General features: G+C 39.8%; 1 protein-coding gene across 1 annotated transcript; it reads right to left on the bottom strand.

Moving 5' to 3' along the window:
* Positions 1–10488: 10488 nt before the first annotated feature.
* On the bottom strand, positions 10489–11433 carry LOC128041096 (kinesin-like protein KIN-7O). Its single transcript, XM_052630438.1, has one exon. It carries the CDS (start codon positions 11431–11433, stop codon positions 10489–10491), a length of 945 nt encoding a protein of 314 aa, XP_052486398.1.
* Between the last annotated feature and the right edge of the window lie 1691 nt (positions 11434–13124).

Genomic DNA, 13124 nt, shown 5'->3' with positions numbered 1-13124 from the left:
ATAATAAAAAATATGTAAACATAAATTAATAGACAAATTATGAAATAAATAAAAATATACATACATCCATGAAAATATATAAGTTTAAAATAATTAAGATAATATCAAAATTAATAAAACATGTGTCTAAAATATACGAAAAATATTAGTTTTCTAAGGTGTAAATACATGCAAAAGAAACATATTTATATATATACATATAATAATAACAATAATTTCATAAAAATATGAGAAATACTGATTTTAAGAAAAATATGAGAAAGGACTAAATTGGGTCAAGTAAAAAATAGGGTGAATTCAGTAAATAAATAAAGTCCGGAGGACCAAATTGAACTTTCGAATTACGGAGTAGGGTGGAAGGAAAATTTCCTTCTCCTCTAAAACGATGTCGTTCAAGAAGGGTTAAATTGAAATTAAAATAAATTACAGGGCTAATTTAAAAAAAATAAAAAAACCTAATTATAAAGACATTTAAAGGCGGATGGGCTAAAAATGCAATTTTCCTCCGCATAAAAACACGGATCACGGTCCGGCCGGGTCGACGCTACGGATCCTCCCCTCAAAACGGCGCCGTTTTCAATTGGCTATTTAAGCCAAAATTAAAGCCCAAATTTCATTTCAAAACCTACTTTAAAAAAACAAATCCTTTAAAAACCTCTCACCCTTGGTCCTCAGGCCCTATTTCATTATCGGACCTTCACGCAAGCCATCGTCTTGGCCGCCTTATCTCCTGGCTGGTACCACCGTCCGCGGTGGCCGGGAAAAGGAAAAATTCCCCTTTTAACCTTCTTAACCTCCTGAGCCTAGATACGGGCTCAAATCTCACGAAATATTGACGAATGGGCCCCTAGAAGCAAAGAAACCTTTCGGCTTCCAATCGTCAGTCCTCGGTGACGATTTCCTCAACCGTCCGCGGTGGTTAGGGCTCAAATAAAGGTGTTTTCCTTCCATTTATATTTATATTATTACATAAATAAAAAACAAAATATATATATATATATAACGGAAAATAAAAATAGCAATGCAAATGTCAACATTTTAATCGACTATGCTCTCTGTGTTGTGAAAGTAAAGCCTTTATTTTTAGTCGATTTTTCCAATCCCTATTACAATGTTTTTGATGTCCTTTTATAGTCGAATGAAAACAAATCAAAGAAAGAATAAATCTGGATATATCTTTGATTCTCAAATCTATGATTTTTTCCATATGTTGTTTGATTTCTTTCCTTGTTTCGCAGGTGAAGATCGGGGAGATTCGGCCTTAGCTCGGTTGCGGCGCTGTTGCTTCCTGGAAAACCTAGGGTTTCCTGGATCAGTTTTGGGCCACTATTCGGTTTGGGCCTCAGTTTGTTTTTAATTAGGCCACATAGGTTGATTATAAATTGGGCCCTTTAAAGCCCGAGCAAAATCTGTTATTACAGCTGCCCTCTTTGCTTGTTGTCGAGTAACGAGAACAGAGCAAAGACCAAAAACAATTTTGCCCGGTCGTACTGGACTTTGGTATTCCTTCCTACTGCATCTTCAGAGGTACAGGAACTAGTGCTTCAATCTACTTCTCTACAACTTCAGGAAGATAAGACTTGTAGCTTCAGCTTGATCTACCAATCTGCTCCACTGCAACTTCAGGGAGATAAGATCTGAGGTTTTAACCCGCTCCACTGTTGGCTTTAATCTGCTCCACCGTAACTTCAGGGAGATAAGATTTGAGGTTTTAACCCGCTCCACTGTTGGCTTTAATCTGCTCCACCGCAACTTCAGGGAGATAAGATTTGCCATCTTCGGTCTGTCTCACTGCAACTTCAGGAGGATAAGATTTGCTTTGCTTAGTCTGCTCCACTGCAATTTCAGAGAGATAAGACTAGATGCGATCTACTCTCTGCAACTCACTGCAACTTCAGGAGGATAAGACTTGCTTTGCTTAGTCTGCTCCACTGCAACTTTAGGGAGATAAGACTAGATACGATCTGCTCTTTGCAACTTCAGAGAGATAAGATCTGAGGTTTTAATCCGCTCTAATGTAACTTCAGGGAGATAGGATTATCGGCTTTAATCTGCTCCACTGCAACTTCAGGGAGATAAGATTTGCCATCTTCAGTCTGCCTCATTGCAACTTCAGGAGGAAAAGACTTGCTTACTTAGTCTGCTCCACCGTAACTTCAGGGAGATAAGACTAGATGCGACCTGTTATCTTCACTGATCTGCTCTTTGGGGAACATGACCTGTATAGTGAATCTAATTATGCCTAATGAGTAGGATGACATAAAAATGCATCAAGTGTTCCTAACTAGACATGTGTGAATGACATTTGAATGAATGCAGAATGTCTTTTTTCACGAATTATCATTTTTTTGAGGTTTATTAAGGTTTTGTCGTTGACACATTTTTCTTGGCTGATATTTCCAAAAAGAACGCTTAATCAAACTGCCCCCCGTTGTGCACCTTAAAGCTCAACTCTCTAGGACGCAGAATTCGTACTATATTCCTTCCCCCGTGACTTTAAGAGTAGGAAAATTTTGACTCTTCTCAGTCTTCTCGAATTATGAAATTTGTTCACACCAATCTCAGGGCGTCCTGCCAAATATTCATGTCCAAATGAGGAACTTCCTTTCTATAGGGGATTTCTTCCATCCCCATCAAGACTTCTTGCTGTCTTATTCGATATTTAAACAACCAAATCTGAAAAAGCAGTCGTAATTTAGACTTCTCCTTTTTAGGCTCTTTAAACTTGGGGTGTTCTTAAACAATAGCTCTGTTTCAGGTTACTAAATTATTTAGAAATTCCCAAAGTAATATACAAAACTTCTTTTGTGAAAGATTATTAGTCCATCAATCATTATTCTAATGCAACATGCTTGCACAAGAATCAAAAATACTGAGTAAGAGATGAATTAATTCAAGAATTTATTGATAGTAAGTGTCCTGAAAAGAAAAAGTATTCAAGAACAGGAAAGAAATGAAGTTTTTTACAAGAACCAACAAACTTGGTACAAATATTATGAAGACTAGGTGCTTTGGATATCGCCGCTTGAACTTCTCCATACAAGCCAAGAACCATTCTGAATTTAACATGTGTTTGGGGATCTCTGATGACTTTGTTAATGCCCCCAAGACGTCGTACATCCCTTTATTGTTGACTTTAGCAAGGTCACCATATGCCCCAATCTGACAATGTTTGAGCCGCCCTTTTCGGGTTTTCAACTCAAACCCCCTTTGGTCTCAAGGCGCCCTTTTCGGGTTTTCACCTTGGCCTCTCCCTTTTTTTTTAGAAATTAGAGCGCCCTTTGCGGGTTTTCACTTTCATTTCTCCCTTTCTTCAAGTGAAATATTTCTTAACCGAGTCTGAATTTACAAGATTCGGAAGATTTTTGCCATCCATTTCACTCAAAATCAAAGCGCCTCCAGAAAAAGCCTTCTTCACAACATAAGGTCCTTCCCAGTTTGGCATCTATTTCCCTCTGAAATCCTTTTGTAAAGGGAGGATCTTTTCGAACCAAATCCCTTCATGAAATTCTCTCGACGAACCTTCTTATTGTAAGCTCGCATCATTCGCTTCTGATACATTTGGCCATGACGAATGGCTTTTAATATTTTCTCTTCAATCAGGTTCAGTTGATCATACCGAGATTGGATCCATTCGACTTCATCTAATTTTAAGTCAGCCAATACCCGGAGGGAAGGGATTTCAACCTCAATGGGTAATACTGCCTCCATTCCATAAACCAACGAAAAATGTGTTGCCCCAGTAGAAGTCCTGATAGATGTTCGATAAGCAAGAAGAGCGAAATATAACTTCTCATGCCAATCTTTGTAAGTTTCAGCCTTTTTTGCCACGATTTTCTTGATATTCTTATTCGCCGCTTCCACTGCACCATTCATTTTCGGGCAATACGGTGATGAATTATGGTGTCTAATGTTGAACTGATCGCAGACTTCGGTTATTGTGCTATTATTCAGATTCAAAGCACTGTCAGATATGATCCTTTCAGGCATTCCATATCGACATATGATCTCCTTTTTCAAAAACTTACTGACTGCTGACTTCGTAACATTCGCATATGAAGCTGTTTCTACCCACTTAGTGAAATAATCAATAACCACAAAAATGAAACGATGTCTATTAGAAGCCTTCGGTGATATTGATCCAATGACGTCCATACCCCACATGGAGAAAGACCATGGAGAAGTCATGACGTGAAGAGGAGAAGGAGGCGCGTGCATTTTATCCCCATAAATTTGGCATTTATGGCATTTCTTTGCATGATTGATGCAATCTCCCTCCATGGTGGACCAGTAATACCCGAATCTCATAATCTGTCTAGCCATGGTGAATCCATTAGCATGCGTTCCACAAACGCCCTCATGGACTTCTTCCAAAATTTCCTTAGCCTCTAAAGCGTCCACGCATCTCAACAGTACTCGATCCTTTCCCCTTTTGTATAGGATCTCCCCATCTAAGACATAGTCAATAGCTAGCCTCCTCAATGTCCTCTTATCATTCTCCGTTGCCTGATCAGGATATTCGCGATTCTTCACATATTACAATATATCTTGGTACCGTGGATGATTATCATTCTCGCCTCCTCAATGTCAGAATAAAGGTGGGATCTCATAAATACTAATTTGAATAGGCTTCATGTCATCTAATTGATTCACTTTAATCATGGAAGCTAAAGTAGCAAGAGCATCCGCCATTTGATTTTCTTCTCGTGGGAGATAACAGAAGGTAATGTTGTCAAACTCTTTGATCAATCCCAAAACCAATCTCCGGTAATAGATCAATTTAGGATCTCTCGTCTCCCATTCTCCTTTTAGCTGGTATATTACCAATGCTGAGTCTCCGTACACCTCTAATGTCTTGATTTTCCGTTCTATGGCTGCCCGTATACCCATGATGCAAGCTTCATACTCAGCCATGTTATTGGTGCAATCAAAGTCTAATTTATTGGTGAAAGGATGATAATCTCCATTTGGAGACACCAAGACTGCCCCAATCCCATTGCCTAATGCATTCAATGCTCCGTCAAAGCTTAATCTCCAAGAATGATTCTCTTGGGGATCCTCTTCAGCATGTGCCACATACAACAAATCTTCATTCGGGAAATCAAAGTCTAGAGGCTCATAATCTTCCACAGCCCTGCTAGCCAAGAAATCTGCTATCGCACTTCCCTTGATGGCCTTCTGACTTACATATACGATATCAAACTCAGAGAGCAAGATTTGCCATCTAGCCATTCTTCCATTCAATGCTGTTGACTCCATCATATACTTTAAAGGATCTAATTTTGAAATTATCCAAGTCGTATGATAGAGTAAGTATTGCCTCAACCTCTTGGTCGTCCAAATCAAGGCGCAACACAATTTTTCGATAGGCGAATATCTCATCTCACAATCAGTGAATTTCTTGCTGAGATAGTAAATCGCCTTTTCCTTCTTTCTAGTCGCATCATGTTGACCTAGCACGCATCCCATGGAGTTATTGAACACTGTTAAATACAAAATCAAGGGTCTATCCGGGCTGGGTGGTGACAGAACTGGGGTATTGGATAAGTATTGCTTTATCTTTTCAAAAGCTTTTTGACATTCTTCATTCCAAACATCAGGATTATGTTTCTTTAAAAGGCGAAATATGGGATCACATTTTCCGGTCAACTGTGAAATGAACCGAGCAATGTAATTTAGTCTTCCCAAGAAACCTCAAACTTCTTTCTGGGTACGTGGTGGCGATAAATCTCGTATTGCTTTGACTTTGTCTGGGTCGATCTCAATTCCTTTTTCACTGACTACGAAGCCTAATAGCTTTCCTGATCTGGCTCCAACAGTGCACTTTGTCGGATTAAGCCTGAGCTGCAACTTCCTTAATCTTAAGAACAATCTTCTCAAGACCTGCACATGTTCCTCCTTTGTTCTGGATTTGGCAATCATATCATCAACATACACCTCGATTTCTTTGTGCATCATGTTATGGAACAAGGTTACCATGGCCCTCTGATATGTTGCTCCCGCGTTCTTTAATCCAAATGGCATCACCTTATAGCAAAACGATCCCCATAAAGTAATGAACGTAGTCTTTCTCATATCTTCTGGATGCATTTTTATCTGATTATATCCTGAGAATCCATCCATAAAAGAAAACAACGAGAATCCCACTGCATTATCCATCAGCGTATCAACATGTGGCAATGGGAAGTTGTCCTTTGGGCTTGCTTTGTTCAAATCCCTGTAATCGACGCACATTCGTATTTTTCCATCTTTCTTAGGAACTGGGACGATATTAGCTACCCACTCAGAATTTTTGACTTCCTGCAAAAAACCAGCATCAAACTGTTTCTTAACCTCCTCTTTTATTTTGAGCACAATATCAGGCCTCATTCTTCTGAGCTTCTGTTGAACTGGTTTGCAATCATCTTTTATAGGTAAGCGATGCACTACAATGTCAGCACTCAATCCCGGCATATCCTGGTATGACCATGCAAAGACATCTTTGAATTCATAGAGTAATTCAATGAGGTCTCGTCTTGTTTTTGCGAGAATTTCAATTCCAATTTTCACCTCTTGCCCTTCTTCTAGGCTCACAACTTCTACTGTCTCTTTGTGAGGTAGGATTTGCTTTTCCTCTTGTTCCACCATCCTCAACAAGTCCAAAGATAAACCACCCTCTTCATCACCTTCAAAGTTGTGCGATCCCTCTAAACACACGTTTCGTTCAAAAGGGCACTCTGAGCTCGTAGTAGTGTCATTCACGTCATTGATACACAGAGACCTATTAGGGTTACCAAAAGAATGTATGAATTTATGTACAATTTATTTATGTAATGAAAGAATATATTTTAGGCGTATGAAAGAATGAAAGAATATTTACTCGAAATAATTGCAAAGATGTTTTTTATTAAAATAATGATTTTTAAACATAAGCCTATTTCACAAAAGAATTCTTACTATTTCTAGGCTAAAACAACAAGTTTGTTCTTGAATATTACTCTGAGACAGTTCTAAAGACTTTAGGTATTTCTTCTGCAGTCCAATTGTCTAGAACACTCCCAGGCTCATAAGGACGAATGTCCAGCCAACTTCTCTCTTCATTCCCAAGCTCATGAATGGCATTAATGTGCATATTTCCCAAGGTCTCCTCGATGCTTTCCTCAACCGATTTCTTTCTCTCCTGATGAATGATTCCTCCAGATACAAAAGTTTTGGATATGTGGGGAATTTTCATTGGCTCCCACTTAGCTTCCTCCCCATTCAAACGCGCCCTTCTTCTTTCCTGCCTTTTTTCTATCTCATTCTTTATTTGTCCTCTATCCGGCTTGTATCCTAAGCCAAAATGATCTTGCTTTTCTTTCAGCATTGGAACCTCAGTCTTCCCTTGAAGATATCTCCCCAGCCCTCTTCCGGGTAAAGCTCCTCTTCCTACCAACAATTGTAAACCCATCTCTGTGGTTTTGGATAATTTTGGAGCCGCAATTTTGCTCCATTCAGGAACAAATGCCGCATTTACAAACTCCAAAGATCGAAATGAGCATTCAACTGACTCGTCATTGATCTCCACGTACGGCATCTCATTGGATACAGTTGCTATTATATCCTCTTCGGCTTTTATTGTCACTAGCCGACCATCTGACACTAACTTCAACATCTGATGTAATGATGTCGGAACTGCCCCTGCCGAATGTATCCATGGTCTTCCTAATAAGCAGATATAGGAAGGTTTGATGTCCATCACAATAAAATCTACCTCATAAACTGTTGGACCAATCCGTAAGGGTACCTCAATTCTTCCCATGACCTTTCTTTCTGTACCGTCAAATGCCCTCACTATATTTTGACACGTTTTCATGTGCAAACTGTCTATAGATAGCCTGTTAAGTGTGAATAACGACAATACATTCAAAGCTGATCCATTGTCAATCAGTACTCCTGGCAAAATACGCCCATTGCATCATGCAGTGATATGCAAAGCTTTGGTGGATCCCATGCCCCCCGAAGGTATTTCATCATCATTGAAAAATATGAAATTATCAGCACTGATATTATTGACCAACCGATCTAGCTTACTGACAGAAATATCCTTGGACACATAGGTCTCATTTAGCATCTTCATCAACGTATTTCGATGCACTTCTGAACTCAAGAGTAAGGGCAGTGAGATATATGGGCGATTGTTTATGCAATCGCTCAACGACATTATACTCGCTATGCTTTAAAAATTTGAGGAATTCCACAGCTTCTTCCTCCTTCACTGGCTCAACTACTTTCCCTTTTTGCTCCCCTATTATAGCCTCTTTCATAGACCCCGGATTGGTACTCACACACTGGCTCTTTGCCGTCTCTTTTCCTGGGACAGTCGTATTGCACTCGTAGTTCCATGGAACCTTCTTGCTGTCTTGGTAAGGAAAGGTTGCAGGTTTCTTTATTATGATCTTTGGCATTGCTGGTGCTCTCACCTCATCCTTCTTGGGTCACGAGATAATGACCACAGGCTGCACTATTCTTGGAACCTTCGAAGCCTCTGATGTGCAAATGCTCCCCTCCTCCTTAACTTCTTCATAAAATTCCATCTCCTTGTTATCCATTAGGTCTTGAACCAAGTCTCTGAATTCTGCGCATTCTTGGATTTTATATCCCTCCTCGTGATGGAACTCACAGTAATTTTCCACCCCTTCGACACTTCTCTCTGAACTCGGGATGATCAATCCCCTTTTTACCATAATTTTCCAGACCCACCTCAAAGGAATTTTCACCTTTGATATGTCTTCCTTGATCTTTCTACCCATGCTCCCACCTATCATGTTCACTCCGTTATGATCAAGTAACGAATTTTCTGTATTGGGTAAATCATCCAATTTTACCACGCTCAAGCTTATAATTCTTTTCACCACCTTTTTGAACGCCGTACAATGCTCTATAGAATGCCCCTCAATTCTCGCATGATAGTCGCACTGTGCATTTGCATCGTACCACTTGGGGTATGGAGGCTGCAATGGTTTCAAATGGAAAGGGGCAACCACGTGTGCATTGAATAGATTCTGATATAGCTCCCTATACGTCATTGGAATTGGCGTAAATTGCATTTTTTCTGTATTTTGTCTTGTATCAGATCTCTGCTTCGATGATCCCTGCTGATTAACAACCACTTTTCCCGGCTGATTCACTGTAACTGTCTTCGAATATGAACTCGTGTTGTTAACCTCGTTCTCTTTCTACTTCGAGGCTGTCCTTCTGCTATTTTCTCCAGCATCTATTTTTCCACTTCTGATAGCGTTTTTTTATCATCTCACCATTCATAACTATGTCGGAAAAACTTTTAGTAGCGCTTCCTAACATATGTGTAATAAATAGTGCCTTCAATGTGTTGACGAAAAGCATCGTCATCTCTCTGTCTAGAAGGGATGGCTGAACTTGGACAGCAACCTCCCCCCATCTCTGTGCGTACTGCCTGAAACTTTCACCAGGCTTCTTCTCCATGTTCTGCAGAGTAATTCTATCAGGTACCATGTCAGTCACATGGCTGTACTGTTTTAAGAATGCCTGCGCTAGATCTCTCCATGAATTAATCTGGGTACGGTTCAATCTATTGTACCACTTGGATGTTGCCCTGTGAGGCTATCCTGGAAGCAATGTATCAGCAACTAGTCATTATTAACATATCCAGTCATCCTCCTGCAGAACATAGTAATATGTGCTTCGGGGCTATTAGTCCCGTTGTACTTTTCGAACTCTGGCGTTTTGAACTTGTGAGGAAGTTCCAGACCTGGAACCAAGCTCAATTCTCTAGCATCAATTCCGTGGTAGCTCTCAATACCTTCTATCACTTTAAGTTTTTCCTCCAGCCATTTATACCTTTCCTTAAGCTGTTTTGATAATTTATCATTCATTTTTTCCTTTCTAGCTGTCTCATCAAAATCAGGAATAGCAGGATTAACAAAATTGGCACCAGGGTTAGAGCCTGATCCCATCTGGAAATTCATTTGCGTTGCAGCATCACCCGGAGGATTAATGGTAACAGAGGACCTTCGCGAGTACATCTCAACTTGTTGGGGTGTAAAGTCCGGAGGATAGACAAGTCCCTCATTGTCTCCTTCTTCAATATTGAATACATAACCCTTTCCTTTATCAGTTCCTTTATTGAACCACTGAGTTAACTGAGCCATCATACTCCCTTGAGACTCCATCATTTTGTCTATCATCTTTTGCTGCTCATTCATTTACTTTTGAAGCAGCTCCTGCATTTCCTTTTGGGTTTGTTCTAATCTTTCCATTCTTTGATCCATATCCTTGGTTTTTGATCGAGTACCGTAGTGGTGCTTGGTAGGTTGGTTGGTTTCCAGATTAGCTGAGGAGTGATTTAGATTAATTAGAATCCCTTAATGTATTTATTAATGCATATGAAACAATGCAATGCATGAAATGAATGTAGAAAATGCGTCAATTTGAATTCAATTCCATATAAGAAAACTTTACTAGAAATTAAATTCCTTTACATAAAATGAATTACAAGTACAACTTTGCCCTAGTACCCAGAACTCTAATCTTTCTAAGTAACAAAGCCAATTCTTGCCCCCGATCTGACTCTAATTCATATTTCACACTCAGCGTGTCAGCTTGTACTGCTAAAGTCTGTATATGTTCAGCTACTTCTCGAATCTGGACTACAGCTTTCTTGATAAGATGATCTCTACTTCTAACTTGATTCTGAAAATGGTGAAGCTGTTCATTACTATGACTCTCGTTTGCTTTCAAGTGCTTGATCTGGATCTCACAATTTTGCAGCTCCGTCTCTAACTCTTCAATTCTTTTCTCCATTTCTTCAATCTTGCTCAAGCTAGCTTTTAACTCTATCATAGAATTTCGGCTTCGATACTGACGAAGAGATCTTTCCAATACAATCACCCTATCCTTTAACTCACCCTTTTCCTTCTGGCTTTCTGACAAACTCCTTTCTAAGGCCTCATTTCGCCTTTGTATCTCTTGAAATCTCTGTTCCCACTTATCGGCCTTGTCCTTTTCTTCTTGGATTTCTACTCGCCACTGTTCTGACGTCTTTCCCAGCCCAGCAGTTCTCATTGACAAACGCATTTTTTTATAATCCATCTTCAGACTACCCAGCTCCTCCTCAGCCCTGTTTTTCTCTTTATTTAACTTGTCATTTTCAAGCTTCTGAACATCTATATCCAATCTTAAGTTCATCTTTTCCGCCTCCATTTGCTCTATCTTTTTCTCCAACTCTGCATTTCTCCTTTCAAAATCTTGCTTTATAATCTCCAACTCAGAAGGAATGACTCGTAAATGCTCTTCTATTGACTGGCTTTCTTCCTGATTTAACTTAGGTGTATTATCATTAATCCTTTTAGCCCACCATTGATGATATTTAGGAGTTGCCATTGGACCCACAACTAGCCTCTTCATTCGGCGAGTTTGTTTCCACGCACTAGCCATCTCTTGAATCTTCTTTCTATAACCATCATCCTTGTACGAAAATTCACAATCAGCTATCCCTTGGGTCGCAGGTATAAATTTCCTTGACCTATATTGCCTTAGTACCAATAATGGGGCGTATCCAGTAGCTCCCCAAACCCCTAGCAAAGGAACCCAATCAAAACTACCACACCTATACAGGATCTCATCTGGAAGTAACCAAGGAGCTCTCCACTCAATGTCCTCTTCTCGAAGATTTCGAAGAATTGCTATCCACTTCTCCTTCGAAATGTCGTCTCTCCTGGGCGTCGCGACTATCTCCTTTAGTGGTGAATAATTTTTAGAGAAAACCCGATACGACACTTTATCCACCTTTCAAAAGTGACTGTGAAACCACGCGAGTAGAAGCTGTGCACATCTAATAAATCTACGTTCACCTTTCTTCCAGCATGCACTCAATGACCTGAAAGTTTCTGCCAAAATTGTTGGAATCGGTGTAACTTTCTTATCGAGCCGGTCGAATAAATCAGTGACTGTTTTATCCATATACCCCAAGGCTTTAGGGAAGACAACCAAGCCATATATACTTAAAGCAAAAACATCTAACCTTTTCCTGACATCTGGGTGTGTGAGGATTGCATCTTTCAAGCCTCTCCAAGGAACGCACTTATCGTCCCCTTTTGCTTAATTCGATGCGACAACCCACGCCCACTCATTCCTGTTACACTCATCAACTTCTTGGAAAAGGTTGGCACATTCACCGCCCTCGAATAGACCCTGTCCCTTTGAAACTTTGAACAACGGAGTAAAGCCATATACTCCTCTATCGTAGGCACTAAATCAACCTTCCCGAACGTAAAGCGGTATGGCGAGGATTCCGAGATGGGCGAGGGCTTGAAACAAATGCTTGTCTACCTTCACATCAAGGAAATAAGGCAAATCCCATAATTATCATAAAAGAGCATCTAACCTCATCACTCCATCGATTGATTTCCTTCAATTCTTGCAAATTGTTTTGAGTTGCACTGATATGCGTAAAGTCTCATAACTCCGATACATGCCCATCAGCCAACTATCACCCTTTTCTTGCTGCGTTGTCTCAGACCAAGTTCGAACAGCCGCATTGTCCTCCACTTTATCAAGAAACCCGCTTTCCATGTTAAGCCTTCTATCTAGCAACTGAATTTGAATTGGCGCCTTTTATGATGAAATGAAATATCATGTCATGCAAATAAAACACCAAAAGTCAGTATAACATAGAAACACAAGATATAATCAAGAAATAATAAAGATCCCTAATTGGATATCTACTAGGGTTTAGTATGATTCTACTTAAGGTGGATTCCTAAGGTTCATTATATGAGGTTTGGCTTCTAGAGTAAAGGTACTCGAACCAGCAGATTCCTCAATCATCATCCATTATAGGCTCATATGGACCGAGTTCAGTTCAGGGGAATACATTTCCCTATGGCTGCACGGAGATGAAAAATCTCACGAAGACATAGGTACGGATGTATCCCGAAAGCAATCCACTACCCTACACGGAGGTAAAAACCTCACGAAGGCATAGTTTCTCACTTCCACTTAAAAGGGTAACATTGTTCAACTCATGAAATGTATAATGCAAACAATGTTTAAACAAGAAGATAATGAATGCAAAAGGATGTCATGAGTTTTTTTAAAAAATATTTTCTTGACCATAAGACAAAAAT

Source organism: Gossypium raimondii, chromosome 1, assembly GCF_025698545.1.
Source record: "Gossypium raimondii isolate GPD5lz chromosome 1, ASM2569854v1, whole genome shotgun sequence".
In the NCBI taxonomy this organism is placed as follows: domain Eukaryota; kingdom Viridiplantae; phylum Streptophyta; class Magnoliopsida; order Malvales; family Malvaceae; genus Gossypium; species Gossypium raimondii.
This window is presented reverse-complemented; position numbering and strand designations above follow the sequence as displayed.

Bases quoted from the DNA above. Each gene is read 5' to 3' on its own strand.
- LOC128041096 (XM_052630438.1), bottom strand. From the start codon at position 11,433: ATGGCTAGTGCGTGGAAACAAACTCGCCGAATGAAGAGGCTAGTTGTG.